Source organism: Falco biarmicus, chromosome 3, assembly GCF_023638135.1.
Source record: "Falco biarmicus isolate bFalBia1 chromosome 3, bFalBia1.pri, whole genome shotgun sequence".
Lineage (NCBI taxonomy): Eukaryota > Metazoa > Chordata > Aves > Falconiformes > Falconidae > Falco > Falco biarmicus.
The window spans coordinates 13,795,149-13,819,197 of NC_079290.1; the positions used below are offsets into that span (position 1 = coordinate 13,795,149).

The following is a 24,049-nucleotide window of genomic DNA, read 5'->3' on the forward strand; positions in this document are numbered from 1 at the left end:
GGCATTTGGACGGGTGGGCTTTGCCGGCTTCACCGGGGCTGTGTCACCTTACCGGGGCTGTGCCAGCTCACTGGGGTCATGATGGCTTACTGGGGTCTGCCAGCTCACCAGGGCCATACCAGCTCACCCAGGCCATGCCAGCTCACCAGGCTGTGCTGGCTCACTAGATTCAATGGATCACCAAGATCATGCTGGTTTACTGGGATGGTACCAGATCACTGGGACTGTACTGGCTCACCAGAGCTGTACCAGCTCACCAGGACTGTACCAGCTCACTGGGGTTGGACCAGCTCATTGGGACCATTTTGGCTCACCAGGATTTTACTGGCTCACAGGGACTGTGCTGGTTTGCCGGGACCGTACCAGCTCACCAGGACCGCACTAGCTCACTGGGGCCATATTGGCTCACTGGGGCTGCACCGGCTCATGTCACTGTACTGGCTCACCGGGGCTGTGCTGGCTCACGGGGGCCGTGCTGGCCCACCGGGACCCCTGTGCTGGGGTGAGGGTGCTGGTGCTGGGTTTGAGGTGTGGGAGACCCTCCGCCTGGGACAGCTGATCCCATGGGGCTGTGGGGCCGGTGCCAGGGACGGACGATGCCGGACGGGCAGGATGCAGCCACATGGCCAGATCATTCCGGTGCTCGGCGGCGGCACAAAGGCAGGATAAAGGCGCATTGTGCCGGCGGCAGCTGGGGCTGTGCCGTACCAGGGTGCTCCAATAAGGGGACCAGGGCTGAGTGGGCCATGTGGCCCCATGGCTGGCAGCACCCCAGCTCCCGTGGCCACCCCAGTGCTGCCAACTGGCACCCCCGGTGGGCTGGGAGCCACCAGCTCCAGTGGGACCCCCATCACCCCTCTGGCCCCACACATAGCACCTGAAACCAAAGCCGGCACGCGCCCCCCCATCCCGCAGCCCCTTGAGCCAGGGAACAAAGGGGCATTGAGCCGCCCTGGCCATAAAGGGCCCCTTGTTGTGATGGGAACGGCCCCCTTGCCCTGGCTCCATCCCAAGCCCACCAGTCTGGTGGGGGGTGCTCAGGGTTCGGGTCCTGGTGGCGGTGGTGGTTGGGGTCACTGGGGTGCTGCCGGTGGTCCCTGCCAGGCATTTGGCTTTGGGGGTCCCCAGAATTGTGCTGGGGGTCCCAGCTGTGGTGCTGGGAATGAGGCCCCCCAAAGTGGTGCTGGAGGGTCCCAGCTGGGTCGGCCAGGGGTCCGTGAAGTGGCACTGGGGTCCCTGCCAGGGCTCTGGCTTTGGGGGTCCCCAGAGCTGTGCCATGGTACTGAGGAATGGTGCCAGGCCTGGGGGTCCCCAGAGTGATGCCAGAGGGTCCCAGCTGTTGCTCTGTGTTTGGGGGTCCCCAGAGCTGTGCTGGGGGTCCCAGCAAGGGCTCTGGGCCTGATGGTCCCCACAGTGGCGCAGGGGGTCTGTGTTTGGGGGTCCCCACGGTGGTGTGGACTCCCAGCACAGCTTGGGCCAGGGCAGTGCTGGTGCTGGGGGCCGGTGTCGGTGCTGGTGCCCAGCTGCAGTGCCAGTGCCTGGTGCCAGTATCCAGACACAGTGCCCAGGCACGGTGCTGGTGCTCGGTGCCTGGTGCCCAGCCGCGTGTCAGTGCCCGGTACCAATGCTTGCTGCAGTGCCAGTGGCAGTGGCAATGCCCGGTGGCAGTGCCCAGTGGTGGTGCCTGGTGGCCGTGCCTGGTGCCTGGTGCTGGTGGCCATGCCAGGTACCCAGTGGTGGTGTCTAGTGCCAGGTGGCAGTACCCAGTGCCTGGTGCCTGGTGCCAGTGGCCATGCCCAGTGGCCATGCCCGGTGCCAGGTGGCAGTACCCGGTGCCTGGTGCCCGGTGCCCAGTGGCCATGCCCGGTGCCCAGTGCCTGGTGGCAGTGGCTATGCCCGGTGCCGGTGCCCAGCGGCCATGCCTGGTGCCAGGTGACAGTACGCGGTGCCCGGTGCCTGGTGCCCAGTGCTGATGGTCATACCCGGTGCCCCGTGCCTGCTGCCTGGTGCCCAGGGGTGGTGCCCGGTGCCCAGTGGCCATGCCCAGTGCCTGGTGCTGGTGCTGGTGGCCATGCCCGGTGCTCGGTGCCCAGTGCCGGTGGCCATGCCCAGTGCCAGTGCCCGGTGGCCATGCCCGGTGCCGGTGGCGGTGGCCGTGCCCGGTGCCCGGTGGCGGTGGCCGGTGGCCATGTCCGGTGCCGGTGGCCATGCCCGGTGCCCGGTGCCGGTGCCCGGTGGCCATGCCCGGTGCCAGTGCCGGTGGCCATGCCCTGTGGCGGTGCCCGGTGCCCGGTGGCCGGTGCTCGGTACCCGGTGGCGGTGCCCGGTGCCCGGTGCCAGTGGCCATGCCCGATGCTCGGTGCCCGGTGCCGGTGCCCGCCGCAGTGCCGGTGCCGGTGCGGATTGGCTGGCCCCGCGCCACCTGGCTCCTCCCCAGCCCCATGCGGCTATAACGGCCCCGGGCGGCGCCGGGCCGGGCCCGCAGCGCCGCCAGCCCCGCAGCCGCAGGCATGGCCGTGCCCCGCAGGTGAGCCGCACTGCCCGCCCGGGGGGGACGGGGACACCGGCACCCCAGCACTGATCGCGGGGGGGGGGGGGGCGTCTCCCGCGGGTCCCGGGGGCATCTGCTGGGTATCACCGGGGGGTCCCGGGGGCATCTGCCGGGTATCACTGGGGCGTCCCGTGGGCATCTGCCAGGCATCACTGGGGGGTCCCGGGCGCATCTGCCATGCAGCACCGGGGGATCCCAGGGGCATCTCCCCAGCAGCATCGGGGGGGTCCTGGGGCCATCTCCCCAGCATCACGGGGGGTCCCAGGTTGGCACCTCCTGGCAGCTCCCGGGGGCACCCCACAGCAGTGCTGAGGGGTCCCAGGGCATCTCCCGGCCGCGCTGGGGGGTGCTGGGGACACCTCTGGGATGCACCTGACCCACTGGCATGTAGCAGCCGCCCCCCGCCCCCCCGACGGTGCCACCCCGCACCCCAGTGCCGGGCTGACCCCTGGCTGGTTGCGGGGTCCCTGGCACCCTGAGCGCAGCTGCGGGGCCGCAGCATCTCTTGCCCGCAGGCTCGGCCCCCCCAGCTTGGCCCAGCTCCGTTGCAGGCAGGGACATGGCCAGGACACGGCACCCGACGAGGCCGGGGGGGCTGCGGCGTAGGGTGCTCCGTAGGGGGTCACCTCCTCCAAGTACCTCCCGTTGGCCTGCCCCAGACCCCAAACCCAGGGCTGGAGTAACACCAGTATGGGGCTGGGGACCATGGGGGCTGCAGGGTCCTGTAGGAGCCTGGGAGGGGTCCCCAGGAAGGGGCTGTTACAGTGCTGGATGGTTGGGGGGGGTCCCTGGGGGGTCTGCAGAGGGAGCGGGAGTAATGAGGGGTGCTACAGGGATTCAGGGTCCTCAAATGCTGCGTCTCCTCTGCAGGGCCCCGGTGCTGGCCATGGTCGTCCTCCTGGTCCTGGCCACTGGGATGGCCGATGGTAAGGGGGCTGGGGGTGTGTGGGGAGGGGACTGTGGGCACCCTGGGTGCCTAGGGCAGGGGTTCCAGCGGGTGCCCCCCTAGCAGCACAGAGGGAACCCTGTCTGGCTGAAGGGAGGGAGTTGAGGCCGGAGTCTCCCTGGGGTCTCCTGGGGACCCCCACCCTCCTCCCCAATCCCCTGGGGCCGCGGGGTCAGGGATGCGCTCCCTGGCCCGTGTCTGCCCCCCATGTCCCCACAGAGCCCTCAAGCACTCTGGACGTGGCCCTTTCTGCGGAGGGACAGACACCAGGTAGGGGGGGGCCGAGGTGTGCCAGCACTGGGGGGGGACACCTCGCCCCACGCAGCCCCGCCAGTGTCGCCTGGCCAGGAGCTGGGACCTGCCTGCTCTGTGCCTCAGTTTCCCTCCTGGCCAAGGCCCGGAGGTGGCTGGCAGCAGGGGGCAGAGTGTGGGGGCCGTGGGGCTGACGTCCCCCCACCCATCTCTTCCAGAGCCCGTCAGCCCCGCCAAGCTGGAGGCCTCCGGAGAGAGTGAGTGCTGGCACGGGGACAGGGAGCCGGACCGGGAGGCAGCTCCCTGCGAGCGTCCGGGGCTGTGGAGGGCGAGGGGCAGCCAGACCCCTGGCTGGGACATGGCTGGGGGGTGGGACCCCGGGGGTCTCTTCCCCCCCCTCCCCCAGCTCCTCCTGACACCCCTCTCCTCTCCCAGGTGATCTCACCACCTCGGCACAGCGCCTGGGCAAAGGTAGGGCTGGGCTCGGGTCGAGATGGTGCGGCCGGGCAGCGGCACGGGGCTGTGCCCGTGCTGGAGGGACCCGCGCACAGCGAGTGTGTGGCGTGTACCGTGTACGCTGACCCTGCCCCAGGGGCGCAGCCCCGGGTGCTGCACGCGGGGTCCCTGCAACACGTGCGGGGCCCCCTGCACTGCGCGGGGTCCCACTGCGCACGCGCCCTGCCCGGCACGCGCAGCCTGCCCAGGCTCATCACCCCCCGCAGGCCTGACTGCCGTCAACTTCGAAGGCGTGGAGCGGGCGCCTGTGGACGACACGACGCGGGAGTCCCTCGGCAGCGACTCCTCCAGCCTCGACGCCCTCAACAGTGGCTCCTTCAGCATGGACGCCCTCACTGGGGAGGCCCAGGGCGGTGGGTGCTGATGCTCTGCCCTGCACGTGGCCACGGGGGTCCCCGCTCCCCATCCCGTTGGGTGCTGAGCCCATGCTTTCTGCCATCCCACAGGTCCTATCGTGGATGTCCCAGCGCAGTCAAATGAGTCGGAGGAGGGTGAGACCCCCCCCTTTCCCCTGCTGCCCCTCGAGGGGCTGAGCATCCCCCAGGGCTACCCACACCCTGCCCAGCACCCAGCCCAGGGCTGCAACAGGGGACCCTGAGCTGGGGATGTGGGGACATCCTGAGCCCCCAGAGGAGACTGTCCTGGTCCCTGTGGGCTGTTACAGTCCCAGGGGTCCCCCATGAGCCAGGAGTGCCCCATCAGTTGGGGGTGTAGCATTAGCCAGGGGTTCCACCTTTAGCAGGGGGTGCCCGGTTATCCGGGGGGCTGTGCTAGTGCCAGCCCCCAGCCCTGGCATCTCTGCTTGCCTGCAGGAGTGGACCGCGACATGGACTCGGAGGAGTCCCTGGCATCCCAAGGTGACAGTGGGTCTGGGACGGGGAGAGCCCTGCCAGGGGGTGGCTGTGAGGACGGGGCACCTTTGACAAGCGCTGGGTGTGCAGGGGCTGACGCAGCTTCTCCCTCCCCAGGGATCTAAGAACACCGAGCTTTGCTGGAGATGCCACCTGGGACGATGTCCTCTGCCGAGCTTTCCTGCTGCCTCCTCATCTCCTTCCTGCCCCGCACCCCTCAGTGCCCTGCCAGTCCTTGCCGCAGCCCCTGCCCCAGCCCCACAGCCCAGCCTGCACCCCACGGTGGGGCAGCCCCCTGGCCCGGCACGGTGCACGGCTCCCCTCAGACCCCAGTGCCACCGGGGGTTTGCTGGGGGACTGAAGGCTGTGGGATGCCTGGGGACCAGGGTCTGCTGTGGGGCAGGGGCTGTGGGGGTGGCTGGACCCCTCCACGTGCCCCTGTGGTGGGGGCTGCTGCCAGCAGAGCAGCCCCTGGCCGCCCGCACCTTTCCATCCTCCCCCAATAAAGGTCCCTGCAGCAGCTGCGTGGTGTGGTGGAGCCGGGTGCTGGCACCCCACGGCCACCGGGCCCACCGCCCCACCCGAGGTGGGAGCAGCATGGCTGCCGCTGGTGCCGTGGGGGGATGCGTGGGGGTACAGGGTGGAGGTACCAGCCCCCTGGCACGGAGGTGGGGGTCTGGCCAGCTAGAGGATTGTGGTTAGAGGGACCCAGCTGCCAGCCAGGGAGCGGAGAGGTTGGGTGCTGGGTGTGGAGCCCCGGTGAGCCTCCTGCCGTTGGCACGGCTCCGCTATTGCAGGGCTCCCCACGAGTCCATCCTGCGGCCATGGGAGGTTGGAGCTGGCTCTGCCCTGGTCCCCAGCCCTGGGGCAATGGCACGGTGGCTCCTCCATCGTGGTCCCCACCAGCCAGCCCCGCTCCCGGTGCTGGCACCGTCCCCTCCCCATCACGTCTCCTGCCCCCTGCAAAGCCCTCTGCCCCAGCACTGGCCTGCTGCCTGCTGAGCCGGACTGCTGCGTGCATCGTGCCATCGTGCCTGGGGAGCCCGGCCAACACCGGTGCTCGTTAACGGGCTCTTCTGCCAACACCTTTAATGAAGGCGTGAAACCCCATCCCCATGAGCCCCCCGCCCGGCCACGCTGCCCTGGCACTCATCCCCGGTGCAGATGCCTCTGCCCCCCAACAGCGGCTCCCAAGGCCGCCTGGCCCTGCCCTGCACCCACTCCTGGTGCTGAAAGTTAACACAGGTTCAAAAAACACAATTAGGAGGAAATTTAGGGGGGGAGTGGAATAAAAAAAAATACCTATCGAGGGCTGTTAAACACCTCCGTCTCGCCTCTGGCGTGGGGCCCCAGGCTGCTGTTTGCTGGGAGGTGATGAAGGGTACCCGGGAATTAGCACTGCGTGTTTGCCTTTCCCACACACCTCGCCCTTGGCGGCGGTTACCGGCACAGCCATGGTGGGGCTGCCCCACGGCGTGTTGCCCATTGCCCCTGCCGGTGTCTGGCCCTTTGCCCCACACCGGCTCCTTTCCCAGCCCCTTCCCAGCCGTACTGGAGCCCCTCCCAGGAAAGGATGTGTCTCCTTTACCTGCGACGTAAAGGCCAAAAAAGCTTTTTAATGATTTTAATGACAGCACCTCAGTCCCTGCTGCAGCTGACGCAGCCCCCACTGGTGCCTCCCCACCCCCCGCTCCCCCCAGCCAGGCTTCCCCCAGCCTTGAGTCCATCCACCAGAATTTTCTACAACCATTTTCCAGGGTGGAGGGATGACCCCCGATATCAGCGATGGTGGGATGGAGGCTAGTGAGGGGTCACCCCCATACAAAGGGACCCCCCAAAGCTCCTGGGCTGCCTCTGAGCTAAACTGGGGGTTCCCACTGGGGAGATGCTGCCATCCTCCCCATGGCGTTAGGAATCACCTGGGGGACCTCCTGCCCAGCAGAGCTGTAGGCCGATGCAGGGGTCCCTGGGTGTTACTGAGCAGCCCAGCATGGCCCCTCCACCACTGGCACCCCCCCCAGCCCCATTCCCGTGTTGCAGCCCCTCTATGGACCTTCTCCTGGCCAGTTGCACCAGAGTGAGAGCAGCAACTTGGGGCAGCAGTAGCATGAGGGGCTGTGTCCCCCTGGCACTGCCGGCATGGTGCTTGGTGGCCCCGGTTACTGTGGGCTGGGGTGGGAGCCAGGGGGATGCTGGCATTTTGGGTGGTGGGTGATGAATTACGGGGGGAAGTTTCCAGTGGTGGTGCTCAGCCCCGCCAGACGTTTACCTCATTAGGCGGGATGAGATCATGCAAGCTGGCCGCCCACATCACATACGATTAGTTGGATCATTATGGCCCCCACCTGGAACAAGGGGCTCCTGCAGTACTTGGGGGACCCCCAGCCCTGGGGCTGCGGAGGGGCTGCTGCCCCCAGCCACCATCTGCACCATGCAGCTGTGGTGGCATCGCCGTGACACCCCATCCCAAAGAGAGCAGGGCTGTGGGAGGGAAGAGCTTTGCCCCAGATGTTGCCCCCTAAATGCGATGGCACCGCTGGGACCCACCTAAAGGCTTCCTGCCCCTTTGCCCGGCCCTCTGCCTGTGGTGGCCCCCGTCCCCCGTCCCGGAGCCTGCCCAGCTGCCAGCATCTCCACCCTCCGACTCCTGCGTGGCACCTGCCCACACACCAAACCACACGAACCACCCTGACCAAGGTAAAAGTTGGGGAAACCCCCAAAACCACTAAGTGCTGGGCATGGCTCACGTGCCGCAGCCATCCACGTGTCTTGCCGAGTCTTCATCACAGACCACCCCCACACCCCACCGCGTACCCCCCATTGCAGCGGCACCGGGAGCCTGCACAAGGGCCACTTTGAGCTGGTCCCACTGAAGGGACACTCGGGACACCCAGGAAATGTCCAGTCCGGAGAAAGCAGCGAGCACGGAGCCATCACCCTGGGCATCCTTGAGCAGCAAGGGCTACTGACGGTGTCCGGAGGGTGGGGGCAGTAATCCACGTCCAGCCAAATCTCCCACCAGCAAGGCAGCCAGCCCGGGCTGACGGTGTCAGGGGAGGGTGGATCGGTCCCTCCAGGCATCAAACACAGTGGCATCACAAACCTGATCTCCTGAGCTCCACGTGTCCATCTCTGCCTTCCAGCTACTACTGGCTCCTGCCCGGTCTCCCTGCGCAGGCGTGAGCACCAGCTGCCTGGTGCAGACTGGGCGCTCCCTCACTGGAAGTGTGACCCCCCGTGTGCAGTTTTGTTGGGTCCTTCACTGTTTCCCTGTTTATAACAACCTTCTCAACTAAAAGGATCGTTTCCAGCCACCTGATCGATCCCAAAGGCAGAGCACGACACTCCCTTGTCCTTCTTGTCCTTCTTGCCACATGCCCACGTGGAGCGGCTTGTGTGGCTGGCCCTGCTGCGCACTGTGTGCCCTGCCTGGATGTCCTGCACCCGCGGGAGGGTCCAGCTCCCTGTCCCTGTCACTGCACTGACCTGCTGTCACCGTGGACCCCCCTGGCACCCCTGGGCCCCTGGCTGTCCATCGGTGTGACAGCATGTGGAGATGCTGCGTAGGGCACGGCTGCACCCCAGTCCCCGCAGGGCACACCTTGGCACGGATGTTGTCACCCAGCCAGTATTTTTAATTGCTTAATTATGCCTGGGCTATTAAAGGAAGTTGTGTTCTGCCGATCACCAGACACACGATTCTTGGTCGAACGCTCCCACACGCCACGGGAGCGGGCATCGATTTCGCCAGGCAGAGCTGAGGGGGTCCTTGTGCATTGCCCCTCTGTCACCGCAGCGGCGAAGGGCGGCAGAGCCATGGGGTTGGGGCTGGGACCCTCAGCCACAACACAGGCTGAGCTCACGGTGCCGCAGGCCTGTGAATCACACCGGTTTGGGGAAAGGCGCACGGGGGGTCTCGTCTCAAACGTGCCATCCCTTGCTTCAGCAGTTCCCGTCTCCTGGCACGGCTCTTGCTCCAGAAGATGAACCCAGCACAGACGTCCACAGGGGTGCAAGTTGTGTTGGGGTGGAAAACCTCGGGGGAGCAGCCAACAAACCAAAGCCAAAAGCAGAACTCGGAGAAAGTTGGAACCGGAGAGATTTTAAGTGCTGATGGAGAGGATCAAGGGCTGGTAGGGAATGAGGGAGACAGGTGTCTTGGAGAGAGGGGGGCTGGCATGGCAGCTGCAGGAGCAGGCGTCCCCTATCCCTGAGGAGAGGTGGCAGTGAAGGCTGGACAGGCCACCACCATTCAGAAGGACAACACCTCCATGTCGGCCAAGCCAAGGCCAGGCTGAGGTGGAGAGGGGGTCGGATGCCAACTGTCCCCTGCCCCACAGGACTGATGCTGCTGTGCATGGCCATCCCTGCCCAACAACTCAATGTGTCATGGCAGAGCAGGTCCTCGTGACAGCCCCAGCACAGGCAGCACGTTCACGTGGACAGGAGATGCCCAACGGCACGAACAAGCAGGCTGGCTCTGCTTGGCCCCGAATCTGCTTCGGTGCCTCTCTGCTGAGTGATGAGGGACAGCGGGGACTTGGCCCACGAGCTGCTCCTGGGGCTCTGTACCCCTCCAGCCAGGTCCCTGGTGGTGCACCAGGGTGTGCAGGACACCTGTGGGACTCTGGTGTGCCGGTCCCCACGTCCCCCCGTCGTGAGGCACTGCATGTCAGGCAGGGTCATGGCCCAGCGTGGTGTCCCGCTGCGTTGGGAAGGGCAGTAACCTGCAACGGCTCTCAGCCAGACGGCTCCTGGACGCTGCCATCGCTACCCTTGAGGATGGACCCAGGCAGCAGAGGTGCCACCGCGGCAGGCACCGGCTTCTCCCGACGTCCAACTGGCACTGAGGCTATGGCCGAACCCCAGCGCCGAGGCGTCTGCGCCTTCGGGGTGACCGAGCAGCATATTGTGACCACCCGAGTGGAGGACAGCAGGACAGAGGGAGTTTTGAACGCTCTGAACATAACAACAAAGATTTTTTTTATTATTCTTATAAAAAAAAAAAAAAAAGAAAAAGCACTCCTAAATGTGTGCACAGCATCCGCCACACCTCTGGTGCATCATCGTGGGCCCCGCTGCAGTCTCCTCCTCCGAAACATCCTGGAAAACTCAGACCCGGAGCCCAGCCCGGGATTTAGGCAAGGGAGCCACAGCACAGGACTCACACGCATACGCACACACGCACCTCGCTGGCTGCCACCGCAGAAGTGTGGCAAGGGCTCCGGCTCCTGCACGGCCAATGCTGGGGCAGGTGCTGGCACCGGGATCGCAGGGTGTCTGGGGACACGGAGGGCAATTTCTGGGTCTTTATCCCATCCGCTTCCCGAAAAGATGACAAAAGTAAAGCTTTCAACCATAGAAAAGCCACCAGGTGACAGACCATTTGTTTTATATATATTTGTATGTATATATATATAGAGATATTTATATATATATAGATAGAAGTGGGTTCTTCTTCTCTCATGTAAAAATTCAAAATACAGTTTTTACTATTAACAATCTGAAGTGTAAATGTACAAATTTTTACTGCTAAACAAAAGGAAAACAAACCCAAAGAAAACAAAGAAAAAGAAACACACAGTGCGAGAGAAAATAAAAAAGAGAAGATAAAGCTGGGCTTTGGGGCGCCCCGGGGGGGCACACGCACACACGGAGACCCTCGGGGACCAGACCGCAAGGCAGAGACCACAACGGGATCCGACCCACCGGCGCCAGATCGGCAAACTTTTATTTTCTCTTTTAAAAACCATCGCATCTGCCTCTCCGGGGGCAAGGAGGGAAGGGGACAGGGGTGGAGGGGGAACTCCCTTCCTCAGAAAAGCTACCCCACCTGCACACCCGACGAGCGCCCCGCTCCCCGGCCGGGAGGAGCGCCCCACAGCCATGCCCCTGCTGGTGTCCCACCGGGGGGGGTCACGGCTGCCACCCTCGGGGGGGGGGCGCGAGCGTGATGCAAGTGTCACGCAGCGGCCGGCTGTTCTGCGGCCAGCCAGGCTCTCCCGCCCGCTCGCTGGTGCCGCGGCGGTGCCCGTCCCAGCCTCCGCGACACGACGGGCCATGACCGCACGCGGCAGGTGGGGGAGGCTCTTGCACGGCTCGGCCCCCCCGCCCGACGGCCGCCAAACTGGAGGAGCGCTGGGTGGCTAGAATCTAAAGCAGATTTCAAAACACCTCATTAAGCACACACACAAATGAAATCCTCACAGTGCCGGGGGAAGCAAACATGAACCAGAGGGTGTTTAGAGCTTTCAATGTCTGTGCAAAGCGAGGAGGCTGACGGCTGGATTTCCCTTTAGTGCGTATCCTTTCTCTTCCTCTCTTTCACCCTGCCCTGGGCCTTAGGATATCGCAGGGTCCTTGGGTTTGGACTGCTCAGTCCCTGACAAGAGGGAGATGGTGGGATCTTCTGAGTACTCGTCTCCGTCTGTGAAATACGGCCCTTCCCCCAGCTCGAAGAATATCGGCAGGTCTCCACTCCCCATGTCGACAGCGCTCGAGTCCACCAGGAAGAGGGGCTGGGCCGTGTAGTGCACCAGCTGCTTCCCTGCAAAGAGAGAGTTCACACGAGGGTAGCAGCTTTCAGCAGAGAACAAGAGCGACAAGGTTCAACTCGCTTCCTCGCCACTTTCAAGAAGCACTCCTTGCCACGCCAGCGATGGGATGCCAGGGCTCGGGCAAGGCCTTGGGCACATTGGCAAGGCACAAGGATTTGACCTTAGCTGGGTTCCAGCCCACTCTCTGGGACACACAGGGAGGGACTGGGGGCTTTTCTGTGCCGCCATGGAGATGCCGACAGCACAGTCCTGACCAGGCTGTGACAGAGCCCATGGCTGGGCGCTGGGCTTGCTGCCACGAAGGAAGAGCAGCACTGTGGACAGCCCGTGCCATTCCATGCAGACAGAAATCCCACCAGGCTGGGGCTGGTGGTGACCTCGGGACTGCTGAGGCAGGCTCAGCGCGAGCAGGATGCCCAGGACTGTGTCTGAGCATCTCCAAGGGCAGAGGTTCCCCAGCCTCTCTGGAGCCTGACCACCCTCACAGTAAAAAAATTGGGGGTTTTTGTGTTCTGATGGAATTTCACATCTTTTGGTTTGTGCCGTGGCCTCATGCCCTGTCCCTGGGCACTGCTGGGGAGAGCCTGTCTCCCCCTTCTTTGTTCCCTCCCATCAGGGATTTATACACATAGCTAAGATCCCCCTCCGTACTTTCTCTTTTCCAGGTTCAACAGTCTCATCTCTCTCAGCCAAATACCCTTTTGGGGAGGAGAAATGATTCTGCCACAGCCTCAATCCTCCCTGAACACCGAGGCGGCCGCCTGGTACCTGCGTCTGCTGTGCTGGCCTCTGTCTCAGTAGGTTTCTGTTGCTCCTGGGATGAAAGGAGATCTTGAATCTGCAGGGAGAAAAGTTGGGTTGGTGAGCGCGTTATGTGGGTCAGACACATGTGGGTCCTCTCCGTGCCTGCCTTGGGACTGACCCAGCACACGTGCTGCGCAAAGAAAGCTGAGACGTACAGTCTCAAGGCCCCACTGAGGCAGACAGACACCCTCAGAGGTTCACCAGGTTGCCAGCAAGCCCACATGGACCGAGGCGCAGCTGGTGTGGCGTGCTCCAGCTCCCAGGTTGGCAACGGGACTGATTCAGGCGGCGCACGACTGCCCCGGCCAAACCCGGTTCCACAAATCCTCTCTCCTATAGGCAAAGGTCCTGCTCTGCAACGCTTTCCTGGGTCACAGCATGAAGCCTTTCTCCATCCTGGGGGTCTACAATCCCAGGGGAAGCCTTTGGGATGCGTTTGTAATGAGCAATTTTATTTTTTGTGATTTATTTCTGTTTATCGGAAGTCTTGGTGCTACTAAAGCACCCGAGAGCTGCAGCTCCCGGCAAAAGCTGTCAGAGCGACCTGGGCTGTGGCTGAGGATGCAATCCCATTGTGCACCCCCATCCCATGGGCACGACTGGGCTGGAAAGGCTGAGATGTGTGTATTAAAGGGAGAAAAATTTTGAAACCACGCTGCCCACCTGAGCAACTCTGCTCACTGCAGTCAGGAGGGAAGCCCCGCCACCCTCAGAGCTCACGTCGCCTGGGGAGCATGGCGCTGAGCCGGCTAGTCCCAGACTGCTGAGCCCAGAGCACTGCTCTCCACCAGTGCCACGGCGGAGGACAACGCTTGAGCAGAGGCTCTCCTGTGGGATCACTTTCCCTCTGTGGATTTACAGTCAGCTAATAATCCCGCGGCTACTTATTACAGCAACCGCTGCTGTGCCAAAGTCACCGTAGAAAGTAATTCAGCGCGTACCCAGTGTTTTTTGTTACTGCTTAGCAACTGGTGCTGAGCGAAGGCAGACCACTTGTGAGCGCGCATGTCTTCACAGACCCTCTGGCCACGATTTAGGAACCCCGCAGCTCACCCCACGGCCAGCACAGGGGTTTTTGCAGTGTGAAGGCTGGGTGAAGACAAAGCCCAGCAAAACACCCCTCCCAACACCACAGGGGAGATAAATAACACACCAGTGACCTTGATCCAAACGCTACTCGAGCTGATGAGCTAAGCTGTGAATTTCAAAGGACACCAGTTAAGATCCCTTTAGAAAATCCTGCTTCCAGATGCTCAACAACACGAAGTAATTCATTTCTGAATTACCGAATCTTCGCTGCTCATGTTCTTCTCCCAAATCCCACTAATCCCTTGTCCTGATCTTCCTGCCCAGCCAGCCTCCGCTGTTGCAGCAGAGCCTCCAGTCGGTAGGAAATCAGGTGTTTAACCAAATTTACCCAAACTTACAGGGCAGGTTATTTGTCTGCCCACACACAAAATGGTCCTCTGCATTGCACTTCCCCCTACAGCTTTTTTTCCTTGCGGGCAGCCAAAGAACTCAGCCAGCCCATGGGCGCCTGCACCGCACCAAAGCGGTACAGAAATGTCCAGCAAGAGACACGCGCCAGAGATGCTGCAGAACGAACAGTGCTGAACTCCTGCTCCGTGCGTCACCCTGCATCCCAGGCGCATGTCAGTGCAGGGTGAGGGGTCCCCCGAAAGAGCTCGTGGGAATCGTTTTACTTCGGGAAAAGCCGCCAGGCCTCTGAAGGTGTGCTTTGGAGAGGGGCGCGTTGCTCCTGTCCTCTCCCTGCTCTGTAACACCGGCATTAACACCTTCCTCACAGCCATCCCAGGAGCATATGTTGCGTCACCTGAGGGCCCGTGAGGTCTCCAGCAAAGAGATTACATTTGGGCTTTCCTGTTTTGCAAAAACTTTCAAGATGTTTCCTGTTCTGTACTGGTGGGAAAAAAACCACAAGATCCCTTTGTGCTTTTTCTGATAATAAAAAAAGAAGCAAGACGGAGATAAGGGGTTAGAGGCTAGCCGAGGGTCCCTGGCTCACTGTACCAACTGGACCAGGAGACCCCTGCTTGGTCTGATCCGGGCCAGACTCCCTCTCCTGCACCCACAGCAGCATCCAAGATGCCGTTGATCTTTTGTTTCCCTCTCAGTTTTTCTTGTGGAGTCGTTTTGTGCAGATACCGACACACGTCCCAGGGTAGAGCAAGGGCCGGAGCATGCCAGCACACCAGCGGGGCTGCAGCCGCTGCTCTGCCCCAGGGCAGCGAGAAGGACCTGGCTCTGCCCCAGCCCAGCAGCGCTCCAGTCCTCAGGCTACCTCCTACTCCAAGGGTCTGGGACTCGCTGCTTGTGACTGTAACTTCCACCCCTGCTGCTCCAAGCGCCTTCTCAATGCAGCCACGAAATGCTGTGTTTGACTAATCATCGTTATCTGATGAAAAAAAATCATTTTATCAGGCAACACCAGCTCTTGCAAGGAGAGTCTGTGTCAGCGCTGTGCACGGTGTTCAGCACTGATGGTACCCAAGTAAATAAAATTAATAATACAGCACATGGTGGAGTTTGCCTTGAGAAAGCCTCCTGACAATTTCAGAAAGTCAGAAGGAGGGTTTATGGAAACCACATGCAGCTCTATAGGCTTCACTGCACTTCCATGTTCAGGGGGCAGAGCTCACATGAGGGATGGAAATCTCAGCACCTAATTAACCGAGTATGAATGATGAAGTAGCCCTGCGCTCCGTATGAGCTGCTCAGAGAAAGCCGCAGTGCTAATTGAATTATTTCCCCTCGGCGGCTCCCCCAGCCCGCGCGGGGCTTCATGTTCCTCCTCTCTCCCACATCCCCTCCCTTTGGGCTGGGGCCGGCCTGGACACTCCTCAGAGCCTGTCAGAACCTTCCTTTAATCACGCGGAGAGGCTGCTGCGGAACAGCAGGACACACTTCATTCTGGCAGCTGTGTGTGCATGGAGGGATTTTTAACAGCTACTCACACTGGCAAGGCTGCTGTCCAGGTCGGGAAGGTTCATGTCTGTAACCGTCATTGAAGGGCTAAACAGCTGCCAAAGGAAAGAATGATTAGTGTAGGGAAAGCAAGCAAACCCAGGCGTGCTGTGGAAATTCATGGTTGAAGCTACCGTGGTCCATCTGCCACCGCGAGCCACACGCACATGGTACCGCGAGACGCAGCTGGGGCGCGGCGCCGGGATGGGCGGGCGGGTGGGGGGCGATACTCACATCTAACAGTGCGCTTGTGTCTACGCTGAAGCCGTGCGTGGTCAGCATCGTCTGAAGGTTATCCAGGTTGGAATCGATGGTGTCCAGGTGGTCATTGAGTTCATTCCTGTGCAGAAGAAAGAGGAGCACAGGCAATCAATGCCCAGAAGACTCTCCCAGGTTCTGAGCTACTAAGGGACTCTATCCACCCACGGACTGCAACCCTCCCACAACCCAAGCAGGAGCGCGGGGCCGGGATCCCTGGCTCTGTACAGACGCCAGCTCCAGCTGCCAGCGAGCTCAGGTGTGCTGGTGGAACGCCGCAGCGATGCTCTCCCCCTCTCTCCTCCTAGTCCTCTGGCCAGAGCCTGGAGACACAGCCAGGACTCCTCCTCCCAAGAGGTCTGAGGGCGAGCAACCCAGACGAACGAGACACAGTGGATTTCTTACGAACGCCGGGATTTCTGCAAGCCATTTGGGCTCTGCCGTTAGGGTCCTGGTAAGCACCAACCACCGTGGGCTGGCAGGGATCTCGGCACAGCTGTGCCCATGCAGTAAGGAGCTTTGGGCCCTTTTCCAGCCTGAGTGCAAGGACTGCCTCTGCTTGTCAACTCCCGGCTGCTGCCACATGACAGTGAAAGGGCAACAAACCTTATTCCCTGCCACAACTTGCTTTGGGGGAAAGGGGATCAGTCCCACCAAGGGGGAGGCTGGCCAGAAAAATCCTTCGCGTCTGGGCTGGCAATGGGGAAAACGGCATTTGTGCATCAGGAGATGGAGTTCCTAGTAACAATGGAGAGAACTCAAGCTGCTTCCGTTTACCTGGGGAAACAAACCTTCCCACTGCATCCCGACCTGCGCACATCCCTGCACGGCTGCTGGCAGCACCAGAGAGCAGACACCTACATGGCGGGGCACAGGGGGAGAAGCACCAAGCTCCCACATAAATCACAGCTCACTTGCCGTCAAACAGCAAGTCCGGGATGAGGACTAACAGCGTAATTAGTCTCGGCGATCTTCACCGCTGAATGCTGGTACCTTGCCGAAGCTGGGCTGCCTCCGCAGCCGCCTGGGAACGGGACAGTGTGCTGGGATGGATGGCACTGCAGGGCCAGCCCCACAAGCCAGGCCGTGAGACATACCAGGCCAGCTCCGAGGACGTGGTTTGTTCCCTCCTACAGAGCTGTGGGGTAATGCTGCAGGCCAAGGTGGGTGGCAGAGCACCAGCAACCCTGGCAAAGATTGCTTTTAACTGACTTAAAACCTAGGGCTGCGAGACTGAGCGCCAGAGAATGGTCATCTGGGCAGAAGAAGGACAGCAAGGGCTGCAGAGTTGATGGTGAAATATGCAACTGCCCTCACGTTCCCTTATTCTCTAGTTCTGTGGTGCTCATAGCACTCCCATCCATCATGCTTCAGAGCGAGAGAAGTGGATGACATAAACCTCACAGCACTACCCAAAAGCCTACAAGGCTCTCTGACGAGCGCTCTTGTGAAGAACAGTCATGTTCGCTAGTGGCCCCGGGTCCCACCCGTGGCCCTGCCGAAAAGCCCCTGCGTTTGATGCCGTAAGCCATAGCAGGTTCCATTCCGTTCCACGGTTGGTTCTGGCGTGGCCCCATGCTCAATCCACCCCGTTCTCTGTCCTAGAAAGGCTCTTTTTGGCTACTGAAGGTGCTCACGAGGGACCAGTGGTGTTGGTCCCGCACAGGTTGACCCACTACTGGCAGCCGAAGAGGACAATGTCTGAGAGGCACAGGCAGACACGCACAAGCACAAGGCAAATGGCAAAACTGTGGCTTTCAGTCTCTCATGAACGAGAAAAACGCCAAGAAGCTACTCCTCTTCTTGGAGGGTCCCTGCGGGGCTTGTCCCCCCCAGGCTACCACTGCACCAGTATCCTGCAGAGCAGGATTTCTGCGATGATCCCTTTGGGAGACCGAGCATCCCCGAGCCCGTACGGTGCTGCCAGTGCCCGACTGCAGGGGTGTGGACCCAGTCACAGCACGGGCAGCTCCAGGCCCCTGGCCAGCTCGGTCACCCACTGGCACCTTGTGTGGACCTCCTCGGCTTGCCAATTCCAGAGCTTTTACATTCTCTCATCCTAAGCAGCACCACGAAGATTAGAAAGTCAAGGCTCTTTTCTCACTGCTGCAGATAACGAGAAGAGGCCGCGAGGCCAGGTCACAGCTCGGAAAGCCTAGCAAGCAGAAACAAGCAACCTGCCAGAACAACAAATATCCTCGTTCTGGGAATACTGTGCTTGGGGCCTCAGGAAAGCTGGCTGCAGATGCAGCCCATGAACACATTCCTGCCTTACCTCTCCTGTGCCTGCAGGCGGGAGCTGCAGCGATCTCTTAACTCTTTTTTAGAACTAAGATCCATGAACATACTGCACATAAATTACATATCCAAGTTTGTGCTTCTAAATGACTTCTGAAGTCCTCACTGCACAGCACCTGAAATCCTCCGATGGATTTAAGATAGTTTTTCAGCAATCCCACAGTTAGGAACATCCAGCAGTGTGGAACGGACCAAAGTCCCAGCCAAAGTGTCACTAGAAACCCCACCTGTGACAAGCCGGTCCTTCCACCCGTTCGGGGATGGAGTCCAAACACGGGTGCAATGCAGATCACGCAAAAATTGACACTGGGATTAGACTACTAACACACTCCAGACCTTCAAAGCAAGTCTCCCGGTTTCTCTGCAGAAGAAAAGCAGGGCCCCCTGAACCAGTTTTCGATGTTGAACTGGAAATTGGTAGCTGCTGCCTGGTTCCCAGCATTGCTGGCAGGTAACCTTCCCCACAGGTCCTGCTCTGCTGTGCCGAGCCACATCCGACGCCGGCCTGCGTTTGCCATCAAACAGCCGCTTGCAGAGCAGGGAAGAAAGAGTGAGTGCGATTCTCTGGAGCAATACGGTTTTCCTCAATTTTCCAAGTGTGTTGTGGGTTGAAGCAAGAGGAACCAGCACCTCCAGGAGAGCTAAGCAGTTGCTGCACAAGGCGCCGAGCTGCAGGGGCTGAGGGCTCTGCAAGGTCCTGAATGCCCCCAGCCCCAAAGGAGCAGCCAGAGACAAGTGTGCCGCTGAAGGGGGCCAGGAGCTCTCTGTTCCCCCGAGACAGGCCAGGCTCTGAGGGCAAAGAGACCGTTTCCAATCCTGAGATCAACATTTTTGCTTCAAAGCTGATGCGCCAGCAAAAGGCCTTCCCGACGCCTGCGGCCCAGGGAACAGCAGGGCACAGTTCTGGGAAGGGAGGAGCCAGCAGCGGCAGCGCCTGCCACCCTCCCAGCACCGGTTGCATCAGCTGGGGGAAGAGATGCCGAGCTCAGACACAAGGGTCCCACCGCACCGCCGTGTCCCACGCCACCTGCATCAGGCCCCGCAGACTAATGGCACAATCCCTGGGAAATGTGACAGACGCAGGACTGGTGACTCTGACACAGAAGAGCTTTGCCTGCCCCCGTATGCAGATGTGCGGGGAAAGGGGGACTGGAAAGATTTGGGAGGTAAGGAATAACCCTGCTCTACGTGGACACCCTGGCTCTGCTTTCCCTGCTGTGCCAGCCATCCCCACACTCGGCGCACCTTGGTGGCCGCCTCGCTCTGCTTCTTGGCTGCTGACCACCTTGCAAGAATAACAAACCCGGCTACGCGGCACGCCTCGCTCCAGCGCCGCTTCCTCGGCTCCTGGGGCAGCCCCGCGGTGTACGGGCTCTCGCGAGACCCTCGCCGTCTGAGTTTCCATCTGATGAAGTGATGAAAGTCAAGCCTGCGCCGTGTGGTCTCGCTCTGTGTGGGCTGTTTTATAGCCTGAGAAGTAGCTATGTAAAAATAGCACCTTCTTACTCAACAGATCTGCTCTCCGTGGGTCCGCCTCTCTTCCCCAATGGAACGATGTGTTTAATGCCGATGCCACGGTGGCCCCTGGACAGTGGGCAAGCGAACCAGGGCACACTGCGCCAAAACCCACTGCCAGGGAAGCCCTGTTCTGGCGATCTTTGTTATGACTGATGGAGGCAGCAGAAAGCACACGCCCTGCCTCTCTCTCCGCTGGAAACCAGTTGAGCTGGCAGTCAGGAGCAACAGCTTTTTCTCGGGGAAAAGGCACATTCTGATATGGATGCTGATGAGAGAACTCCATCTGCCAGTCCCTCGCGCTGCCTCTAGTGCTGCCCGCTGCTGTCCCTGCACATGCGCAACGGCAACGCAGCTGCCTGCGAGGCTGGCCGGTGCCCAGCACCGCTGCTTGTGCCAGCGTGACCCACAGCCTCAAGGAGAACATCCCTTCTGGGAAGGACCTGGAGCTCCTGAGCTCCAGTGCATGGTTCTCAGAGCTCCATTGGGCACAGTGCTTTAGCGAGGAGCAGTGTCACCAGCCTGGCTCCCTTCCCTAGTGGAGCTGCCTGTCCCTTCTGACCCATAACCCTACCGGGGACAGGCCACTTCTGGGCAACCAGCAACCCCCAGTCCCCTGAATCTGAAGCACTGAAGATGCGCAGAGCTGTTTTAATTCCCTGTACCGCTTGCCTTTTCAGATGGTCTGTTTTCTAATAGCAAGAAGACAGAGCAGCTTTGCAACGATTATCACACGTACGCAGGGAAAAAGCAGTCCCCTGGAGCCTGCGCTCCTGCCGGGCCAGCGTGCCGCTCTCTCTGCGCCCAGGGAACGGGCTCGGGGCCCACCAGCCTGCCAACAATAACCAGAGCAGTAAGCAACGACTCCTGCAATGTCCACCTCTGACATAGCCCTTGACGGGGGAGGCCAGACACCCATTTAGAAACGCATTTTAGCTCCAGGCATACTACATTTGTCTTTGGCATTATTCTGTGTATTAGCTAAAAGTATTGGAGGGCAATACTTCAGAGAGTTTTCCCTGGGCTTCTGTGGGAGACAGGATACCGGTCTAGGTGGGTTGTGTCCTGATCTGGGATGCTTTTCATTATGGAAAAGCTTTACTAGAACAGCGTCTTGGTGTGCAGTCAGGTTTGCAGTGGGAAGTTCCATTGTTCTGCATCATCACAAAACCAGAAAATGCATCAGAAAAGCCGCTTCAGTCCCGAGCTCCCATCGCCTTCCAATGCAACACTCTGTTACTGAGGTGTGTGAATTTTGCGCTGGCAAGACACAGCAAACCAGCAGCTCTCAGGGCTGAAGTTTCCACACATCAAACCCAGGTACAGCGTGGACAACAGCAGAGCAGACTTCCCTCCCACCCCTGCCAAGACCACCTAAAAGGATGAGAAGCAGTTTGGCCTCCGCTGGCCACTCAATATTTTTAGCTGCTGTGTTGAGTTGGCCAAGAAGTCTGCCACTCGGTGCCAATTTTTAGAGCGAGCTTTTGCCTTGTTGATATACTACCTATAACGTTAGGAAAGCTGACTTCAGCGCACTGACAGCTCCCTGCCAAGCGCAGTGTTCCCCTGCTCTCTTGCCCAGAATTGCAATGCTTGGGGACAGTGGCTATTGAAATGCTAACCCTTGCTGTGATCTGCAATGAAGTGAGGAAGAGGAAGAACTGGGGCAAAGACGAGTGACCTCTGACATCTGCGAAGTGCGAGTCAAACTGAAAAATACAAACAGAAGAGCATACTAGATTCAAAAGACTCACAATCAGGCACTTTGAGGAATGAAATGTTTGTTATGTTCAAAGGTGAGAACAGTTAACCGACCATGCTCCGGCACTTCAAGCAGCAAGGAAGGCACCGCAGTCATGGCACTGCAGCGCTTTTGAAGCGGGCAAGCAGCTTCAGGCTGGCAGAACTGTTAATTAATGACAAAAAACAAACACGAAAACAAACAGTCCTGCAGAAGCAAGTGTTACAGCACAGCCAAGCTCAGCGAGAAGCTTCTCAGCAAGGCAAACTAAGCTACTTCTGATGTGGGTCTGCTGCTGTTAACATCTGCAGGGTGGCGCTGACAAGGGGACCACGGTTGCTGTCACCTCACACAGTGCGCTGAAGCTCTGGGAAAGCAGAGGTACTGGCACACGGCGCTTTGCTTAGACAAAACAGTGGCTGGCTGCTCTACACAATACATACATTGTGTTAATAATGTAGGTGTCAATGCTTTTCAGTATGTAGTGGGCTCTGGCTCTTTTAAAGTGGCTTATGACGGTCCCCAGGTGGACGGTGGATAATGTTTGGGCAACACCGTCAAGCGTTTCCATGCAAACGTCCCCTTTTACTGCCTGAATCTCGGTACTGTCACCTGCTGCTAAAAGACTGTTGGTCACATGAAGGTAATTCTCGGTTCAAACGAAATTCCTTTGGACAAAGGATGTCTTGTAGATTAAGTAACAGCCCACACGACTCACAAAGAGGCACTGCATGCTGTGACCTGCAGTCTTATGGGCTGCTCTTCTCCAATAAATTTGAGAACAACTGAAACATGTTTCATGTGATGAAAAAGGGGTATTGCTGAGACTTCTTGGCAGGCTGTCAGTGCCTGGGTCAAGCAAGCGGCGTTCAGGCACCCCTGACACACCGTAAAGTCACCTACCATCAGTAATCACTGCCCTTACCACCTGCATCTCGACGCACTGAGCGGACTCCTGCGAATTTAACAGAAGCCTCAGAGAAAGGGCGCTGCGCAGCGTCACGTCCTTGGTGCAGCGCACCCAGCGCACCCGGGCGTGCAGGTTGTCTGGCTCCAAAGCCTGAGGAGCAAGCCCTGAGCTGTGAGCTCCGACGGTGGGATGTGGCACACGGAGAGGCAGTGTGCCTTGGCATGGAGTGCCCGGAAGACTCTGGAGCATGGGCTGACACACTCCTGGGGACGTGACAAGCAGTGTGCCACTCATTTAACATAGCTCACTGCCAGCACTTCCATTAGCAAGTCATCCTTTCTGCCTGCTCAGCATCTCAGTACAATTTGAGCTCTGGTCATTCCACTTCCCAGCTGGCACCTATGGCCGCTGGATGATGGCTTGGAATCATCGAACGCTTTGGGTTGGGAGGGACCTTTGAAGGTCATCCAGTCCCACTCCCCTGCCACGGGCAGCGACACCTCCCAGCAGACCAGGTTGCTTCCAGCCCCGTCCAGCCTGGCCTTGAGCTCCCAGGGATGGGGCACCCACAGCTGCTCTGGGCAGCCTCTGCCAGTGCCTCACCTCCCTCACAGTAAAGAATTTCTTCCTGATATCTGACCTAAATCTCTCCTCTTTCAGCTTAAAACCACCAGACCTTGTCCTACCGCTACAGGCTTTGCTAAAAATGCTGTCCCCATCTTTCTACAAGTCCCCTGTAAGTGTTGAAAGGCTGCAATAAGGTCCCCCCGGAGCCTTCCACCACTGCTCTGCTCACGCAGATGCAGGGTAGCTCCAGTGACAGTGGGACAGGAGCCGAGGCACTGGCATGCTGGGAATACTGACCTCCTTCTCCGAGTTTATATTCCTCTGACGTAAGAGGATATACAGCGTTCAGTAACCTCAAGGAACACTGCTGCATGCCAAAGCACAAAGCTAATACCACCGAAACCCAGAGAGCAACAGAGGCTGGGGATGCCTTTTATTATTTACACTTTGCCTTCAAACTCCCCGGGGCAGGGACAGATTTTCTGTTAAATGGTCACACTCTCGTCTGGCACTGTGTGCCCGTGGGGTTGATCTACAACTCATCTTTTACAAACCCGTGTGCCGAACAGGCCAGGAGCTGAGAGGTGGATACAGGACTACTGCATGGCTGTACCCTTACTGGTTAGATTCCTTCTTTCCGGAATAACCTCTGAAGGAACACAAATAGATGAGAGAAGCACAGTGCTGCTCGCAAAATGTGGGAGTAAGAGAGCACCAGAAGAAGAGGAAGCACAAGCCCTTTCTTTTAAATTGTCTCTGCGGGGGCAGGGGGCAAATGTTTTCTGTGTCCTTTGCCTGCTTCTGCACAGCCTGCCAGTCCTTAATAATTCAGAGGCACTCTCTGCAGCACTTTTTTTTTTTTTTTTCATTTTTATTGCCTTTTAAATGGCCAGTTTCAGCTTCTGATGAGCTGTACAATAAAATCTGTCTCTTTTTAAGGACAGCTGGTATCGCTGAGATGGATTGCAGTGGTCTATAAATAGTGAAGCTACAAACATCTCCTGCAAGGCCAAGAGGAAGAGGCGAGCAGGCGTCTCCTGACTCTGCGTGTCTCTGAAGTGTAAAGGCAGCAAAGCCTGGTCCACTGCGCTGCCAACAGGCTGCAGACCCTGCTGCGGCAGGGCAGCCTTCAGCCGTCTCTGTACTCACTGTCTCATGTTAAAGGGGGCTTCTTCCACAGCTTTTTTTGTTCCTTCTCCATGTAGAGCTATGACACCGCAGCTCTGGGAAGTGATGGCTAACACAGAATTCACACTAATGTGCACGTGTCGTGCTATCATCACCTCGGGTGCACGAGG

The 24,049-nt window shown here is 59.6% G+C and overlaps 1 protein-coding gene across 4 annotated transcripts in view; it reads right to left on the bottom strand.

The window, feature by feature from the left end:
- Window positions 1–10,815: 10,815 nt before the first annotated feature.
- HSF1 (heat shock transcription factor 1) overlaps window positions 10,816–24,049 on the bottom strand; it is a 72,420-nt gene continuing 59,186 nt past the window's right edge. Inside the window, exons 10-14 of one of the 4 annotated variants that reach the window (XM_056331097.1) lie at window positions 21,156–21,242; window positions 15,697–15,802; window positions 15,453–15,518; window positions 12,442–12,511; window positions 10,816–11,663 (exon numbers count right to left, since the gene is read on the bottom strand). In XM_056331097.1, the coding sequence (XP_056187072.1) occupies window positions 11,458–11,663; window positions 12,442–12,511; window positions 15,453–15,518; window positions 15,697–15,802; window positions 21,156–21,242 (535 nt within the window). In that variant the 3' untranslated portion in view covers window positions 10,816–11,457. The remainder of the gene's footprint in view (window positions 11,664–12,441; window positions 12,512–15,452; window positions 15,519–15,696; window positions 15,803–21,155; window positions 21,243–24,049) is intronic. The other 3 variants (XM_056331098.1, XM_056331099.1, XM_056331100.1) reach the window with 3 other exon arrangements.